Source organism: Hyperoodon ampullatus (genome assembly GCF_949752795.1).
Source record: "Hyperoodon ampullatus genome assembly, chromosome: 7".
Classification (NCBI taxonomy): Eukaryota; Metazoa; Chordata; class Mammalia; order Artiodactyla; family Ziphiidae; genus Hyperoodon; species Hyperoodon ampullatus.
In genome coordinates this window covers 70096724-70116217 of record NC_136920.1, presented here as the reverse complement: position 1 = coordinate 70116217, position 19494 = coordinate 70096724, and the positions used below count along the sequence as shown (strand labels likewise).

The window sequence follows — 19494 nt, the reverse complement described above, 5'->3', positions numbered from 1 at the left end:
CCAGAAAGAATAAAAAATGGTATCCCATTAGATTAAAATTAGATTAACGTGATCCTAGATTGTGCTCATGCACATTCCCCCTAAGGAAATAAATATGAATATTTTACGAAATTTAGCTCCAAAGTTGATTGTTACAGCATTTTTACAAGAATTAAAATCTGGAAATAATTTACATGCATATAAGGGATTGATTAAATAAACTCTGGCACATTTATTCAATGGAATGTGAAATGGACATGAAAAATGATACAGTAGAAGAACATGGAGTGGCATGGAAAGATGGACCCTGAAAAAGGCAGGTTTCGAAGAAGTTTGGTGGGATACAATTTTATAAATATGCACATAAGATATAAAAAATAAATAACACACACCAACCTACTAACGGTGGATTTCTCTGGATGATGAGATATCTAAGAAACATACTATTCCCCCACCTTTTGTTGTTGTTTTGTCTTTCCTGTAGTTACTAAATTTTCCATACTGAGTATTTTAATTTTATAATTAAGAAAAAGTTATTTAATTTTTAATTAAAAACAAACCCTACCAGCCTTTCGTCATTGAGTCCAAGACCCAGCCCTCCATAAAAACCTCCCTTATTTTGTCTTCACTCATCCCCCACAGGAGCAGTCCTGTGTCAAAATGCAGAGATCTCTGTTCATTCCCTTAATGCCCCTCCCACACCCGCCACCCCTCCATCTCTGCCCCAGCCTTTGTCCTTTGAGGGAAGTCAAGAAGGCAACACAATGGGTCTCACTATGGCTGCTCTTTTCACAAGGTCCCTCAGACAAGAGGAAGCTTCCAGCCTCCCTCGTCGCTAAGGACAACCATCTGCCCCTGGAATCCTTAGTACCTTTGGTAGGACGTTGCCTCACACCTGCGAGGGAGGCATCATTATTCCAAATATAGGGGCCAGAAAACCAAGGCTATGAGAGCAGGGAGAGGTGAATCTGGGAGACCAGCTTGGGACCAGACTGGGAAGAGGGGATCCTGGCAGAGCTAGCTTAAGCGCCTGCTTGGTGCGCCCTCTGGTGGAGAAGGGACTGCTTTGCACCCAGAGGGAGGGACTGGTGGGAGACTGGGTATTTTAAGATGCTGCCAGCCCCTCCACTTTTATTTTTGACATCCTCACCCCACATCATGTTAAGAAGCACCTGCATCTCACATTAAACACTATTTCTATACAACTACATACGAGTTGAGTGGGAGTGGACCAATGGACATATAGATACTTAAATAAACATACAAATAAACAATTTTGTAAGACACACACTACCTGATTACCATGCTTACTTTAACACCACAGTGTGTCTAAGTATATCAAGACAATGTGGTATTCAAGGGGGAAAGGGGGAGAGGGATAAATTGGGAGATTGGGATTAACATATACGCATGAATATATATAAAATAGATAACTAATAAGAACCTACTGTATAGCACAGGGAACCCTACTCAATACTCTGTAACGACCTATCTGGGAATAGAATCTAAGAAAGAGTGGATATATGTATATGTATAACCGATTCACTTTGCTGTACAGCAGAAGCTAACACAATATTGTAAATCAACTATACTCCAATAAAAATTAATTTTAAAAAAAGACAGTGCAGTATTGGCAAAAGAATAACTACATTGATCAATGAGACAGAATTGGGAGTCCAGAAATCACATGCACACATGTGATCAATTGATTTTCAACTAAGGTGCAAAGGCAATTAAATGGTTAAATAATAGTCTTTTCAACAACTGGAACAATTGCGCATCTATAGGTAAAGAAATTATTCTTGATCTATACCTCTCACCTTATACAGAAATTAACTCAAAATGGATCCTAGACCTAAACGTAAAACATAAAACTAAAAATCTTTTAGGAAAAAGTATAGGACAAAGCCACTGTGACCTTGGGATCTGGGGTTGGGCAAAGAGTTCTTAGACAAGACACGACACCAAAGCACAACCCATTTAAAAAATGGTAAATTAGACTTCAGCAAAATTTTAAACTTTTGCTAAGAAAATGAAAATGCAATCCACAGATTGGGGAAAACATTATCAGATATTACATATCTGATAATAATTTTGCATCCACAATATGTAAAAAACTCTCAAAATTCAACATTAATAAAACAAGCAATCCACTACAAAATGAGGAAAAGGTTTGGACAAACACTTCAACAAAAGGGAAAAACGATAGAAAATAAGCACAGGAAAAGATGCTCAATGTCACTAGTCATTAGGGAAATTTAAATTAAAACCACAATTATATATTACTATATACACATTAGTGGAGTTACTAGAACACTCATAGATGCCTGGTGGAAATGCAAAATGGTACAGCCACTTCAAGAAATATTTTGCCAGTTTCTTATAAAGTTAAATATATACTAGCCATAATGAATATGGTAGATATTAATCCAGCTATATTAATAATCACTATGATGTCAAGTCTAAAAGTACCAGTTAAAAAACATGGATTGTCAGAGTGGAACAGGAACAAAACCCAACTATACATTGTCTATAAGCAACCCACTTTAAATATAAAGATGCATACAAATTAAAAGTAAACAAATGGTTGTAATGTATAGCATGGCAACTATAATTAATAGTACTGTATTGCATATTTGAAAGTTGTTAAAAGAGTAGATCTTTACATTTCTCATTACAAGAAAAAAATTCTGTGACTATGTATGGTGACAGATGTTAACTAGAAGTAAGTAATCATTTTCTAATATATACAAATATCAAATCATTATGTTGTACACCTGAAAGTAATAATTTTGTATATCAGTTATACCACAATTTAAAAAGTAAATGCTAACACTAATCAAAATAAAGCAGGGCTGGATATATTAATTTCAGACAGAGCAGACGTCAAAGATAGGAAAATTATCAGAGATAAAGAAGAGCTAAATAAATGAAGAGATGTTCCATATTCGTGACTCAATATTAATACGCCAGTTCTTCCCAAATTTATCTATAGATTAAGTGCAATCCCAATCAAAATCCTAGCAAGATATTTTATGGATGTTGACAAACTGATTCTAAAGTTCATATGGAGAGGCAAAAGACTCAAAACAGCCACGAATCTTGAAGGAGAAGAAATTGGAGGACTGATGCTACTCAGTTTCAAGTAGTAGGAGAAGAAATTGGAGGACTGACACTACTCAATTTCAAGACTTACTATAAATCTACAGTAATCAAGATAGTGAGGAATTGTTGAAAGAATAGACAAATAGACCAATGGAACAGAATAGAGAGCCCAGAAATATACCCTCACAAAAAGTCAACTGATCTTTGACAAAAGGCAGTACAATGGAGTAAAGATAGTTTCTTCAACAAATGGTGCTGGAACAACTGGACATCCACGTGCTAAAAAATTATTCTAGACACAGACCTTTCACAAAAATTAGCTCAAAATGGATCATAGGCCAAAATGTAACATGCAAAACTATAAAACTCCTAGAAGATTATATAGGAGAAAACCTACATGACCTTGGGTAAGGTGATGTTGTTTTAGGTACAACACCAAAGACATGATCCATGAAAGAAGTAATTGATTAAGTTGGACTTCATTAAATTGAAACCTTTGCCCTGCAAAAAACAGTGTCAAGAGAATTAGAAGACAAGCCACAGACTGGGAGATGATATTTGGAAAAGGCACATCTGATAAAGGCCTATTCTCCAAAATATACAGAGAACTGTATATTTGAAAATGGGCCAAAGACCCTAACAGAAACCTCACCAAAGAAGATATACAGATGACAAATAAGCATATGAAAAGATGATCCAAGTCATATGTTATCAGGAAAATGTAAATTAAAACAGCAGTGAGACACCACTACACACCTATTAGAATGGACAAAATCCAGAACACTGACAATGTCAAATACTGGCGAGAATGTGAAGTAACAGAACACTCATCATTGCTGATGGGAATGCAAATGCTACCAGCCACTTTGGAAGGCTGTCTAGTAGTTTCTTACAAAACTAAACATACACTTAGCATATGATCCAGCAGTCACGGTCCTTGGTATTTACCCAAACTAGTTGAAAACATATGTCCACATAAAAACCTGCACACAGATATTTATAGAAGCTTGATTTATAATTGCCAAAACTTGGAAGCAAACAACATGTCCTTCAGTAGATGAATGGGTAAACTGTGGTACATTCAGACAACGGAATACTATTCAGTGCTAAAAAGATATGCACTACCAAGCCATGAAAAGACATGGTGGAAACGTAAGTGCATGTTATGAAGGGAAAGAAGCCAATCTCAAAAGGCCGTATGTTGTATGATTCCAACTATGTGACACTCTGGGAAAGGCAAAACCAGTGTTTGCCAGGGGAGTCATGGGGAGTATTGAACAGGCAGAGCACAAAAGATTTTTAGAGCAGTGAAATACTCTACATGCTATTATAATGGTGGATATATATCATTATACTTTTGTCCAAATCCATAGAATGTACAATACCAAGAGTGAACTCTAAGGTATACTATGGACTTTGGGTGATTATCATGTGTCAGTGTAGGTTCATCCTTGGTAAAAAAAAAAAAAATATATATATATATATATATATAATATATATATATACATATATATATTTTTCTGGTGAGTGATGTTGATAATGCGGGAAGCTGTGCATGTGTGAGGGCAGAGGGTATAGGAAAATCTCTGTTCCTTCCTCTCAATTTTTTGCAAACCTAAAACTGCTCTTAAAAATGTTTTTATTTAAAAATATAACATAATATATAATTTAGAACTATGTAAAATATGCATATAAAAGGAAGACAATAGGGCTTCCCTGGTGGCGCAGTGGTTGAGAGTCCGCCTGCCGATGCGGGGGATGCAGGTTCGTGCCCCGGTCCGGGACGATCCCACATGCCGCGGAGCAGCTGGGCCCGTGAGCCATGGCTGGTGGGCCTGCGCGTCCGGAGCCTGTGCTCTGCAGCGGGAGAGGCCACAACAGTGAGAGGCCCGTGTACCGCAAAAAAAAAAAAAAAAAAAAAAAAAGGAAGACAATAAAAACAAATCACAGTGGTTGAATTAAGCTTACTGAAATTTTCTTTCATATATTGATTTTTCAAAGTTTCTGAAATTAGTTTTTCTTACTTAAGCAATACAATTATGTTTATCATACTGAATTCAGTAACAAGCAAAATACACAATACCACGTGTAAACTATTTGGTAGTAATTATCAAGAATGTAAATGTATATGGACAAAGATTAGAAGGCAATTGTAAAAATAAAAGACTTCTTAAGGAAAAAAATATAGACACTTGCCAAATGACTCACCAATCCCACTCCAAGGTATTTACCCAAAAGAAATGGAATGTATTGTATTAGTTTCCTAGGGATGCCATAACAAATTACCACAAATTCAGTGGCTTCAAACAACAGAAATTTATTCTCTCATTCCAAAATCTAGGTGACAGAGAGCTGCAATCCCTCCAGAGACCCTGGGGGAGAATTTACTCCATGCCTCTTCTAGCTTCTGAGAGCTGCTGGCTGATTTGGCTTCCTCGGTTTATGACTCTCCCTACCTCTGTCTTCACATCTTCTTCTCTTCTGTGTATCTTTTTCTTTGTGTATCTCTTATAAGAACACATCATTGGATTTAAGACCGACTTGGATAATCCAGGATGAGCTCATTTTAAGATCCTAATTTAATTACATCAGCAAAGATCCTTTTTCCAGATAAGGTGACATTCACAGTTTCCAGGGATGAAGACATGGGCATATCTTCTTGGGGGCCCCAGTTTGGCCCACTACACTTATCTTCACACAAAAGTTTATAACAGCTCTATTCATAAATGCCAAAAACTGGAAGCAACCCAGGTGTCCTTCAATGGATAAATGGATTAACAAACTGTAGTACATCCCTGCAATGTAATACTGCCCAACAATAAAAAGGAACAAACTATATACATGCAACAATATGGATAAATCTCAAGTGCATTAGGTTAAGTAAAAGAAAATTCAGACAAAGTTACATATTGATTCCATGTATATGACATTCTGGAAAAGGCAGAAGAATTTGATTAGATGTTTTCCAAAGAAGACATACAAATGGCCAACAGGTACATGAAAAGGTGTTCAACATCACTAATCATCAGGGAAATGTAAATCAAAACCACGATGACATATCACCTCACACCTGTTAGAATGGCTATTATGAAAAAGACAAGAAATAACAAACGTCAGCAAGGATGTGGAAAAAAGGCAACACTTGTACACTGTTGGTGGGAATGTAAATTGGTGCAGCCACTATGGAAAATAGTGTGGAGTTTCCTCCAAAAAATAAAAATCAAACTACTATATGATCTAGCAATTCCATTCCTGGGTATTTATCTGAAGGAAACGAAATCGTTGTCTTGGAAAGATATCCACAGCCTCATGTTCATAGCAACACATGGAAACAACCTAAGTGTGCACTGATGGGTGACTAGATAAAGAAAATGTGATATATGGGTAGATATAGATATGGATATATAGACATTGGTGTATATAGTTTTATATATAATGGAATGTTATTCACCATTAAAAAATGGAAATCCTTCCATTTGTTACAACATGGATGGACCTTGAGGGCATTATGCTAAGTGAAATAAGTCAGACAGAGAAAGACAAATACTGTATGATATCACTTATGTATGAAAAAAAAAACGAACTCATAGAAACAGAGAACAGATTTGTGGTTGCCAGAGGTGAGGGTAGGGAGCTGCAAATGGGTGAAGGCAGTCAAGAAGTACAAACTTCCAGTTATAAGATAAAGAAGTCCTGGGGATGTAATGCACAGCATGGTGACTATAGTTAACACTACTCTATTATCTACCTGAAAGTTGCCAAGAGAGTAAATCTTAAAGTTCTCATCACAATAAAAAACATTGTAACTGTGTGTAGTGATGAATGAACTTACTGTGGTGATCATTTCACAATATACGTATATATCAAATCATTACATTGGACAACTAAAACTAATACAATGTCATATGTTAATTATATATCAATTTTAAAAGATAAATATTTTTAAAAACTATAGAGAGAGAACATAACAGTTGTTATCAGGGTTTAAAGACTGAGGGGGTAACTGACTGCAAAGGAGAAATGGGGGACTTCTGAGGAGTGATGAAACTGTTTTGTGCCTTTACTGTGATGGTGATTACATGACTCAAATGTACTGTCAAAACCCATTGAACTGTATGCCAAAAAAAAAATAGCTTTTCTCTATAAAAATGTAAAAATATATGCTTATAAAGAGATACTGGGGCTGGAACTCTGCAAACCACATTTTTCTGTCAGGTGGATCCCTGCCAATTGGAGGTCCTCAAAGGAGACAAGAAGGCATGAAGAAGAAACTTGCTCCTTCTTATTTTGATTTCTGTCTCTGTCAGCATCACCCCCAGTTTCTTTACTCTGCCAGGGAAGTTGGTTCCTGTTTGCAATTTTGTGTGCTTTTCTACACTCCTAGAACAGTCTTGTTGCACCCCTTCAATGCGTGCTGCTGTTGCTTCAATGGATGCTGGTGCTTCAGTACCAGCATCAGATGACATCCCTTCTCAATGGTCTGAGAATTCTTTAAGTTCCTAGATTCTAATTCCCCCACCACTTCCCCTCATTTTCCCAGCCCTGTGGATGGTAGCTGCTTCCTTTGGCTTTTATCTCTGCACTATTTCTTGTTTTCTTTTGCCTTTTCAGTACTCTATTGCCTACTTCGTCAATGTCTTAGAGTATACTTTCTGTTAAAATCACTGATGTGATTTCTGTTCCATGGACTAGAAATTGACTGATAGAAAGCCCCGGTATTTCCTGTGCCCTACAAAGTCCTACATGATCTGTCTTCCTCATTACATCTCTGAACTCATCTTCCACTTTTCTTTCCCCTGTCCCACTCTCACTCACAAGAAATACAATTGATAAAGGAGCATGTTAAACCTCACCACAAGGGTGTAGTCATCAAAATTCAGAATATGGGAAACTCCATTAGACAAATAACTTAGTCTCTCCAACAAATACATTGCAGGAGGGAAAAAAAAGATAGAGGTGAAACCTCTAGATGGGAAGTGCCTTAAAACACATCAACCAGCAGCAAAGTGAAGACCTAATTTAAGCCCTGATTTATATTTATATATTTATATACATAATATAATTTATATAAGATTAATGTATATGATATCATATATCTAATATATAAGGTAATTGAGGGATTTGAACTATTTAATTGTTAAATGGAATTTTGGTTATATTTAAAAGTCCTTCCCATTTGGAGATACAAGGGGAAATATTTATGGATACATTGGGTGGTAGGGGAGGTCTGAGGGCAGTAGATGGCTCATAGATGTGATAACACTGGCCGCAAATTGATCCTTGCTGAAGCCAAATGTCTTAGTCCATTCAGGCTACTGTAACAAAATACTGCAAACTGGGTGGCTTGTAAACAACAAATAATTAGTTCTTACAGTACTGGAGGCTGGGAAGTCCAAGACCAGGGTACCTGCAGATTCAATATCTGGTGGGGTACCACTTCCTCATTCACAGCAAATTTCTCACTGTAAATTTATATGCAGAAGGAGCAAGGGAGTTCTCTCAGGCCTCCTTTATAAGGGCACTAATCCCATTCATGAGGGGACTAACCTTGTGACCTAATCACCTCCTCAAGGCCCCACCTCCTAACTTTGGGAGTTCGGTTTCAACATACAAATTTGGGGAGGGACACAAACATGCAGCCTATAGCACCAAGTAATGGGTAGAAGGGATTCATTTTATTATATAAAGACTAGGTTGTTTGTATGTTTTAAATTTTCCATTTGTCTTAAAAAATCTGAGGGTCTACCATGTGAGGCAGCTAGGTCAAAGAATGGCTCACAGGTCTCTGGAAAACATCAGGAGCCATTGTTGAAAAGCATACACTGCAGTGGTTTCAACCGTAAGCTCTGGAAATCAGCACCTGTGTTTGCCACTGTCTATTTGTGTGACCTTGGACTTCACTTCTCCATGCCTCTGTTTCCCCACTTGTAAAGTGGAAATGATAATGGGGTCTAGCCCTGAGGAGTTGTCCTGAAGAGTAACTGAATGAATAGGTATAAAGCACTACCTTAGAACATCATCTGGCCCATAGTCATCCCTCAAAATATGTCTATTATTATTATTATTGTTATCAAATAGGAAGACAATTTGAAATGAACCAACAGGGTCTTGAAACAAGTGTATCCAAAATATGTTTTTAATCTTAATGAAGTTCACAAATGGCACAATATTGACATTTCTTTAAACAAATTATACAATCATGTTCTTAGACAATAAAGCATAGCATCACCATTACCACGTGTCCCCAGAGGCCATAGAGGCAGTGATTTAATGTCCCCCTAAGATTTGGAAAAGCTGCCATGGTCAACAGGACAGCTTTCAAAGAACCAATTTGCTACCAGATAAGCTAATGAGAGATGCCATCACATTTACTGCACAAAGAATCAAATATAAAAAAGATGCATGAGAAATATGGAATTAGCTTATTTTGCATTCAGTTTCATTCCTTTCAAGTGACAAAGGTGCTTTTTTTTTCTATCTATTAGGATGCAAACATGTATATCTTCCTTGGGGCCTCCTCCCCAAGTTGTTGTCAACAGAAGTTAATAGGAGTGGTGAATTCAGCTTCATGGTAACCTGAGATGAAAAAAGAAATAAAATAAAAAAGAAGAAGAGGAGGAGGAAGAGGAAAAGAAGTAGAAAGAGAATTAGGAGAATCAGAAGGACAAGAAAATAATCACAATTATCACTGAAAGAAAACAAATTTATAGAAGTGCTTCTTCAACTGAACACTATTTATAAATTATGGATATGAGATGTAAGCAAGCTTTGAAGGCAAATGATAAGCAAACAATTCAATGGTCACTGTTAATATTAGCAGTAGTATTATGATTATAGCCCTCTGGTCTGAATCTGTGAATACTGATCAAGAGTTGAGGGCTTTCTGAAACTGGGTTCATTAATAACAAGCAGCCCAGGCTAAGATTTGCAAGGCCCTACCTTTCTAAATACAGCAAGTTTTTTTTTTTCCTCTCTTCTCAGAAAGATGACACTGCATCTCTGCAGCCTGTCCTAGTGCTCTGATTTCAAGCTGAGTTGTAGAAAGAACTCACTAACTCAAGAAGAATAATGTAATTGGAGAGAAGGGATCTGCAGCCAGGTCCAGTGGGTTTCAAAATGTGGGTCCTAACCTCCAAATCCCTTCCCCTCCCATCTGACTGTACAAGGCAATCACCTTTTTCCCAGAGTCATTGCACTGCTCAGGCCTGAAGGTCCCTGCGGCGCCGGCCAAAGGCTTCAGACCCCACATTGGTGGGCACGAAGTTGCTCTTCACCACACCCCCAGACCTGCTCAGCAAGCCTGCCAGCCGATGGGTCACACAGGTGGCAGTGTTGCAGGACCTCTTCTGGGCAGTGATGCTGCTTTGCAGGATGGAGAAAAAGAGAAGGCCCGTCAGTGAGAGGCTGGGGCAGGAGCCTACCCCATAAGGCCTTCATAAAGAGAATTGTAGCTCTTTGACACACCCCTTAAGAATAAGTGTTTCTCCTAAATGCAATTATCAAAGCTGTTAGGTGAAATGGTCTGGCGGCCTTTGCTAGAAGCCCTGCCCAAAGATTTTCACAAACAAATCCAGTTCTAAGCCATGTGGCAAGTGCTAAAACCCTATACTTATCACCCCTTACATACGCCCACCCCAACATGTAAGGAGCATATAGAGGCCATACCCTAGTCACGAGCACCAACAAAACCACTTTCCATAGAAAAATGAAAATTCCCTGAAGTCTTACCTGGAAGAGGCTCAGAGCACAGGGTTTGCAGCATCCTCCCCCAGAAGTGCTTACTTGCTCCTCAGCACACCTGTTCTCATTGCTGGAGCTGGTTCACAGGGACCCTCACCAAGCCCTGCATCCTACTACCCTAAGGCTAAGGCTACTTTCAAGCATAGGCCCTGGGCACTCTCAGGCCTGGGACAGGGACCAGAATAATGACCACCAAAGTGCAAATCCTTTTAGAAAATAGGTTTATTCATCAATGATGAGGCATGAGGGATGAAGCAGGAATTGGACGGCTCTGCCATGACATTCTCTGGTATCTCAGAAGCTTCCCTCACTCTCTTATCTCTAACCTTGTCTGTGAGTCCTGATCTCTTTCTTTCCATCCTGAGGTCCCCAGCATTCTCTGTCATAAGCAAAGCTACCAATACCAGCTTGAAGAGCAATCCAGGTAAAATCTGCATGCATTAACTTCATCCATGGGAGCAAGAAAGGAGATCAGGAAGGAGTGAGTGGAAGGAGTTCACTTGGCACCTTGGGGCACCCCAAACTGGGAGGAGCGGTCCCTCTCCAAGCTGCTGGCTATGTCACTTTTCTTGCCAGGTGTTTCAGGCCCGAAGCCCATGCCAGAGAATCTATGAAAGTTGTTCAGGTCCTTCCAGTACGCGCTCAGCACACAGGTACTCAGATTACTGCACCGCTTAGCTCTGGAGCCATCCAGGCTGCAGGGAAAAGACATGCCAGACAAAACCATGCACTAGGGCTGCCCCTGAGGGCAGTCATGCAGAAGGTTAGACCCAGGAGGGGGCGCCTGGAGCAGAGAGATGGGGGGGCAGGCAGGGGGGTGGCTCACGCATCCTCCATTAGGAGAACTCAGAGGTTCGCTGAGCCAGGGCAGTGCGGGGAAGGGCTGTGGTGGGGAAGGGGTGACCTTTTCTGGCATTCCACATGCTGCTCAGTCCTTCATGCTCTGCACAGAGGTTCTCAGGGTGAATGCAGGTGCAACACGTGACTCTGCTGGTGTGAGCTCCAAGCTCAGGGTGCACAGGGTGGTGCGACTGGGGAGGGGTGTCTGGCCCCATGAGAACATGCACATCTCCACAGATTCTACACATCTAAAGGCCCCGGACCTACCTCAGACACTGCTCTACCTGACCCCACCCTCTGCAAGGCCTTTGGCTTCACCTTGCAAATGTGCAATGAAGGTGCCTTGCAGGTGTGAAAGAACAACATACACAGGTTACATTTCTAAGACATCCTGAGCTATAACAGCCCATCCCCTGGCTTCACACCTACCAGTCCTAACTCATCCAGTGCTGGGTGTTCTCCTCAGTCGGGCAAGACCAATTCCCAGAGTAAGTGATTTCACACCTCCCCATTTCATTTCCTAACAGCTTTCAGGAATGGATCTTTTTAATGTGTCTAACCACAGTCCCTCCAGCTGCATGTGGACCTCTGTCTTCCACGTAGGCTGAGAATGGCTGAGTCCCAGGTCCTGGCGAACAGGGACAATCTGCTGAACTCTTGGCCCGATGCGGTCTTTCCTACCTCTCTGGGATATGTCCTCCTGAATATGCCAGGGCGGGGTGGTGAGCCTTACCTGGAGCCCTCCGTCTCCTGCTCCAGCTCATTGGTCTTGCTCTGCACATAGGCCTTCACCAGCGCAGCCAGCAGGAGGCGCCCTTCCTTCTCACTGAGTGCCCCGGGATCTGGGAGGGTCTCCAAAGCAGACCTGGAGAGAGGAAGCAAACCCAACACAGATCTAAGCCCCTGCCTGCCTCCTTCCCAGGATAAGCAGCCAGGCTTCCTTGTCTCCTTGGCTTTCCCTGAGCATGTGGCTCTCCTGACTCCCAGCCCACAGGGCTCAAGGCCAGTGTACACCTGAGGGTGTTGATTCACTGGGAGCCTCCCACTGCTGTGACTTCAGAGGCACAGAACTGCCTGATCCCAGGGGCAGTGGAAGGGGAACGCTCTCGTGGCTTCAGGCTGTCTCACCTGAGTGGTGTCGCCTGGAGACTGCCTGCCTGGCACAGGACCAAGATGCTGAAAGCCAGGAAGGGGGAGGACTTCCCGAAGCCCATGATGCCTCTCTGTAAAGGGAGAATGACGTTACCACTGCACCAAGACCAAGCACCGCCTGGAGCCCACAGACCTAAGTTCCAGTTCGGCCTCTGCCACAACTGCCTTGAGAATTCGGGCAGGTTACCCCGCCTCCCCACGGCTCGGTTCGGTTCATTTGCCAGATGGGCTGCTTTGAATCTCAAAATATACATTACACTGAATCGCATGGCATGGCAGAAACAGGTGTCCTGGGGTGAGGGCGGGGGACTCCGGTCTTGTCCCATGGAAAGCCAGGAAGAAGCCATGCACATGCACATAAATCCACACCTTCTGCCCTATGCAGAAATCAAGCGAGAACCCACCCTTGCTGTAGACTGTGCCTGTCTTCATAGGGACTGAGAAATCTAGGACTACCTTCACCTCCTCTGGACTTTGCCACCAATAGCTGGGAAAGGAAGGCAGTAAGGGTAAACTGGAAAGGAGCCCTAATCTCTCAGCCTGTGGGTTTGGGTTGGGGATAATTTAACGTGCTGGTTACTGGCGTCTCTCGGCTCTGCCCGAACAGCCAGCCTCTGCTGAAGTGCAGTTTAGCAGCAGGTGCTGGGTGCCAGCTCAATGTTCTGGCCGGCTGACTGCACCGCCCTAAGTCCGCGCCAATGCCCCAGGGACGCTCGCAGGCTGGAGGCGCCTCAGAGGAAGTTTCAGGGCTCAGCTGTCCCGAGAACCAAACGCGATCCCTCCTCGGGACACAGACTGCTCAGGGCACTCCCAGACCAAACTCGGGAAGAATCCTGCACGCAAAGGACTGGCACAAATGCAGGGGCCGCAGACCCAGGAAGGTTAGGAAGCTAGGGCTGGGCTCACGGAGCTTCCAGCGCCCAGGCAAAGCCCTGGGGATGCTTACGGTTCCACTGGAGCTAGTTAGAAGAAAATGAGCTGACAGCCCTAGTCTCCTGCCTTCTTCCAAGGGGACAGACGGCTAGCAGCACCTGGCTATAGGTGGGCGGGGATGGCCGTGAGAAGCAAAGAGAGGCAGGCAGGCAGATGGGGCAAATTAGATGAACTATGCAGAGGCTGGTAATTAAGAGTGAGCAGAGTGGGAAGTTCTCACCTGGCGACTCGAGTTTCAGGAGAGCGCGAGCTGCGGGTCCACCGGGATGGACAAAACGCCTGCTGTGGGCGTCTTCCCCGCGGAGCTCTCTGCTCTTATGCCAGCGATGGGGGGCGGGGAGGTCCCCACGAGCCCGCGCGGCCAATCCAAAGTGGCCAGGAGCGACCCAGCTCCGATTGCGTCATTGCTCGCGCTCCGCACACCAGTCCACTAGGGAGGGGAACCATCCGCTCTGGCTGTCACTCGCAATGAGGTCATTGCTTGGGCAGCGGGAGGGCTCGGAGAGAGCGGAGAGCCTTCGACGTCCAGAAAGTGGGAGCAAATTGTGTAGAGTTTGGTGTCACCGACAGTGAGGGGCCAGAGTTTCTCTCACTTTCTTTGTGCCTGAACTCCGGCCTTGCACTCCCTCCAGCCACGCCAGTAGGGACTCCGGCCCGGTTCCTTAGATTCTGAAGGGATCTCAGATGAAATAGACCACGGTGGAAGAAGGGGATGGTGGGGGGAAAGGGTCCTTGAAAAATTGATCCCTCTGGACCACCTGGGGTGATCGGGGATATCCTCCGCTCCCTCCTCTCCTTCAACCGCGCCCTGGCGCCCCGGGCCCCGCAAAGTTGGTTTGCTGCCAGTCTGGCAACCTAGCCTCTTTCTTCTCGCCTCTCTGGGACGGGTAGGACTGAAAGAGAGGACTGGCACTGTCTGCGCAGAGGGCTAGACATTCCTCTCGTGCTCCCGAATTCTCGACTGCGGGTTCTGCATCCCCCACTCTAACCGGGGATCCTGAGCTGCGGCGCTGGAGTTGGTTTACACAGCTGTCCGGCGCCTCTGCCTTCTGTTTTCCAAGCTGCTGGGCCAGGACGCCTGTGTCCGGGTTTCTACCTGTCTCGCTCTACACCCCAGCCCCACTTCCCTGAAGCCCTTGATTGAAGAGCTGTCCGGGGTCAGCGCCTACCAACGGGGCAAGCTTTGGCCTTTCACACACGCGCCACTCGCAGTCACAGGCCGGCGGGTGCGCGCGCTCACGCCTCCCGCAGGGTGCACGTCCAGCGCTCACCTACCTGGACCCCGGCCACACGCTCTCCTTTCGCACTCACACACAGACACTCCGCAGATCGCCAGCACTCGCTGCAGCAGACGCGCCCTCACCAGCTGTTCGCAAAGGAGGGAGCTCGCATCAACCCATACCGACGTCGCCCAGATCCGAAAGCAGCCCCCGAGTTTCTGCTTTCGGAAACAGGCAAGTTTTATATGCACAGGGGTACACACTGTCCCCCAAGCACGGACATACACACAAGCACAGGCACGCGCACGGACTCTGCCTTTCCCTTTTTCCTTACGGAAAGCCGGGTCTGGAGTCCGCGCGGCGGGCGCCCGCGACACCAGGGCGCTGGGAGAAGAGCCCAGCTCTGGCCGAAGGGGCGTAGAGTCTGGCGGGTAGAGGCAGTGCGGAAGAAGTGAAGGAGCGCAACCACCTTCAGGCCCTCAGGCTAGCCCTGCAGAACGTGGTAGCTGCGACCCCAAGGGCTCCCGCCGGGCCCTCCTGAGCTCGCGAAGCCTCTCCGGAAGCCTCGCCCAGGGGTGCGGGGCAGGGAGCGAAGCCAGGGGCTGGCGGAATGTCCGCAGCTGGTGACGACCGTTTCTGCAGGTCAGAAGGGAGCTCAGGGGACGTCTGTCTAGGCCCTCCGGGTCTTATTTTCTGAGGCAGAACCCCTCTTGCGGGCCGAAGACGGGTCGCCCTCCAGCACCTGGGCAACGAACTCCAGGTAACAGCCCCAAAGAACCCGGGCCGCCAAACCGGGCGACTCTTGCCGGGCCTGCTACCCCGGCGGGCAGAAGGCACAAAGGCTGCTTGACCCGGAGTCTCCCCTACCCCCGGGAACGCTGCGCCGCGCCGAGAAGGTGGCTGCGGTCTCTGGCGGCAGGAAGCAGGGCAGGAGGACTCCCAGGACCCCTGTAATCCCACACCAGGAAGCGCTGCTCGCGAAGCGGTTCCGCTGTAATAGTGGGACTGTCTCTCTGCGCCCCAGTGGGAGGGCTCGCTTCCGGATGCAACCGGTGACACCGAAGCGGCCTTTACTTGGGGGCCCTTCTCCCAGAGCCCTGCAAATGTGAGGGGACACTTCTGCGTCCCTTTCCCGGATTCTGGCCAGGGAAAGGGGCTGCCAGGTGGAAAGGCGCAGCTGGGAGCTGACTAACGCCTCCGCCCTCTTCGCCGCCTCTTCCCGGACCACTGCCACCGTCTCTGAGGTCTGGCAGAGAGTAGAGCCCGTCCCAGCAGCTCCGGGCAGCACCGCTCCTCAGAGAGGGCCAGCGCAGGGGGAGGGGTAGGAGAGAAGGTCCGGAAGGCCCCAGAGCTTTGGCCCCAGGCTCCCTAGCCTCCTCCAAGTTCTCTGTGGCGAGCTGAGCGGGGAAGCCCGCAGAGAGCGCAGGAGGAATCGCGTTTTGGGTTTGGCCTCCCAAGAGGCCCCGAAATATGAATTGAGGGGGAACTTTGAACTCTTGGGGCTAAGGACTGAAAAGCTGACAGCCTCTCCAGAGACTCTGTCTGTGTCACTAGGACTTTTCTGAAGTGTTAGGACAGACAGCCTTGCTGCCACCTCTAGCGGGGCACAATATCCGGCGGCGCCTTCCACTCCAAAGGCACGCGATGCGTAGCCCACAATCCGAGCAGAGCTCCTGCCTGGGGTAAAGTCGGTGAAAGTTTCTATAGAAGCTGCAGAGACTCGGATCCTTGCGCTCTGACAAGAAAGAGGAGTGTGCACCCGGACCAGGAAGCCCATCTTCACACAAATTGTCCTGGTACTGCGCTTTCAATGTCTTCTTGGATACCCCGATGGGACCGGCTATTATAGCACTGAGCACCCAGAATTATTTGACCTAATCTTCCTCCACTAGTGTCTTTGCACAGTGTTTGGAGCATCGTAGTTGCACAGCAAATGTTCGGTGACGGGGGAGTGAGCGAGGGGATGATGAATGAACAGCTCCAAGGGTTCATTCCCATAACAGTCGGCAGTAAATTCGCAGCCAAGGTGAATTGCACCCAGTTTAGATCCATTAGATGGAAAAGCAGATTGTTGATCCAAAGACGCACCTCTTTTTATTTCATAAAAGGAATCAGTGTCATGGTGAAAACTTTCTGGAATCTAACGTGAGAGGAAGGGCTTCTCTTCCAAACTCCAGCTTGAAAAGCAAAATAAGGCATTTTCCCTCAACCCATCCTTTATTATATTTGTGAGATAATGGAAGAAAAAGTCAATAAAATGCGTTGCTTTCTAAATCGAGAAAATTACATTTTGATTTTCCTGGAACTGTTCTGAGCTTCAAGGCATCCCCAGTCAAACTAACTAGTATGAGGATTTACAGCGAATAGTTTCCCAGGAATATCTTTTGCTTTTAAGTTGTCTCAAATGTTTCGATGCTTGGTTTAACTATTTTATGTAATTACCTTTAAATTTTGAAAATGACAGTCATTAAATTGTAGAGAGAAACAGATTCCATGTACTGTAGCTTCTGAAGTTTATTTTTATTTGCTTTAACTTACTCTCTGCTTTCTTTACAAATTTCTTTGGAGAAATATTCCTTAGGGGAAAGTTTTATTCACTCAACAAATATTTATTGAGGACCTACTATGTGCCAGGCGTTGTTCTAGGCACTAGCAACCCTCCTGATGCTTGTATTACAGTGGTGTATTTAACAAGAGTCCTTGTACATCACCCTCCACCCAATAAAACACATACCTATCCTCGCATCCTTTCAATATAGTAATATCATCTATTTGTTTGTCAAATAGATATTCAGTGTTTATATTATGAAGACCATGTACAGACTAGCTGAGCCACATATTGTACTTTGATTACATTTCTTTGTATGTTTTGTTTTTAGTTAGTAATTCCCTCTCTTTTCATTTGTTTAATTTTCTTTCTGCCCATCACCTGTTTATTCCTTTTCCTAGGTCCTACTTTTCCCTCATTCTTGGTTTACTACCTCACTTTGGTGGAGCAAACTTATCATTATACAATAGATTTTTCCTGAAATAGAATTCTAAGTTGGAAATTATTTGCGTTCAGAATTGTGAAAGTATTCTCTATTTGTCTTCTATTCCCAATGTGACTATTGAGAAATCCATTTCTATTTTTTTATAAGATCTCTACCTCTGTCTCTTTCTCTCTCTCTCTCTCCCTCTCCTTCCCTCTCTCTTCCTCTCCTTCCCTCCCTCTCCCTCTCCCTCTCTCTGTTCCAGTCTTCTAAAATACCACGATGTTTTGCCTTGGTGTGGACTATTTTTATTTATTGTTCTAAGTACTGGGAGAACACCTGCAATAAGAAAATTCGTGCTCTTCAATTCAAGGAAATTTTCTTGCTTTATTTCTTTGATAATTTTCTCTCTCTCTCTCTCTCTCTCAGGTCAACTTTCTGGAAGGTTTTTTTTTTCAAATTTACATTATTTTTAAATTCTTTTGATCATATTTTTCACTTCCAATAGCTTTTTAAAAATTCTGTGTTACTTTTTACATCCTCCTGTTTTTATTTAATGGGTGCAACATCGTCTTCTAGCTCTCTGAAGCTGTTAAACATAGGTTGTTTGTTGTGTTCTTCTCACTTTAGAGACTACCCTCACATTTCTACTTCTCCCTAGCTGATGATTTATATTTCAGAGGGAAGTAATAACATGCTAATCAGAAGATGAGGATGGCAGAGTTGTCCATCAATGGACCTGAATATAGAATGATTAGATGAGAAGCAACCTTGTCATTTTATTGGGGGGGGGGGCTAAACTATGAAATGAATAACTGTAAGTCTTTTCCCTTGGCTTTTCATTTGTCCTAAGAGGACTCCTGCAAGGGTCAGTGGGATGGGGGTTGAGGGGTGGAGTATAAGCCAATAAGTTATAAAGGAGGCTGGGAGTTTTACCATTCATTATGGTAATCCTGCAGTCTTTTCTGACACCTAGTCATCTAACTACATAGGATATAGAAGGAAATCTTGGGTCTAACTACTCCTTTTAAAGGCTTGAAAACACTACAATTTTCAGCCCATCTTATAACACCACCAACAGAAGCAACCAGTTCCTCAGAGCCCTGAGCTTGTCTGGGGTCCTTGCTTCTTGATGGCTTTCCCTGCCCTACTAGAGTTTGCACTAGAAATGTATGTCTCTACACAGCTTTCTCTTCTGTTAAACCAGTTAAGAAGACTGGCTGAAGGGTAGGAGATACAGACAGTCATTGCAGAACCCTCAGATTAGATTCAATCCACTGGACGCTTGACTCAACTGAGTCCCACTCCCCATCACAGGCCACCAGCCAGGAGGCTTCTTCCTCCAAACCCCAGAGAAATAGAGATGCCAACATCTAACCCACAGAAGTCCCTTCTTAGAGAATATTTTTAGAGTTGTCTGTGCCTTCCAGAGAATGAGCAAGGCATTGTGGCCCAGACCCAAGCTGGTCACTCTGAGAGATGGACAGTGAATGACGTCAAGGAATTACTCAGGTTGGGTTCCTCTGAGATGATTAAAATTCTTTCTTGGCTCA

At 44.3% G+C, this 19494-nt stretch overlaps 1 protein-coding gene across 1 annotated transcript; it reads right to left on the bottom strand.

Annotated features, from left to right (window-relative positions):
- Nucleotides 1-10283: 10283 nt before the first annotated feature.
- On the bottom strand, nt 10284-12878 carry LOC307056166 (calcitonin gene-related peptide 2; the record flags this gene model as incomplete). The annotated part of the gene is made up of 3 exons (XM_079708711.1): nt 10284-10443; nt 12398-12529; nt 12793-12878. 3 exons carry the CDS (start codon nt 12876-12878, stop codon nt 10284-10286), a joined length of 378 nt encoding a protein of 125 aa, XP_079564837.1.
- Nucleotides 12879-19494: the final 6616 nt, after the last annotated feature.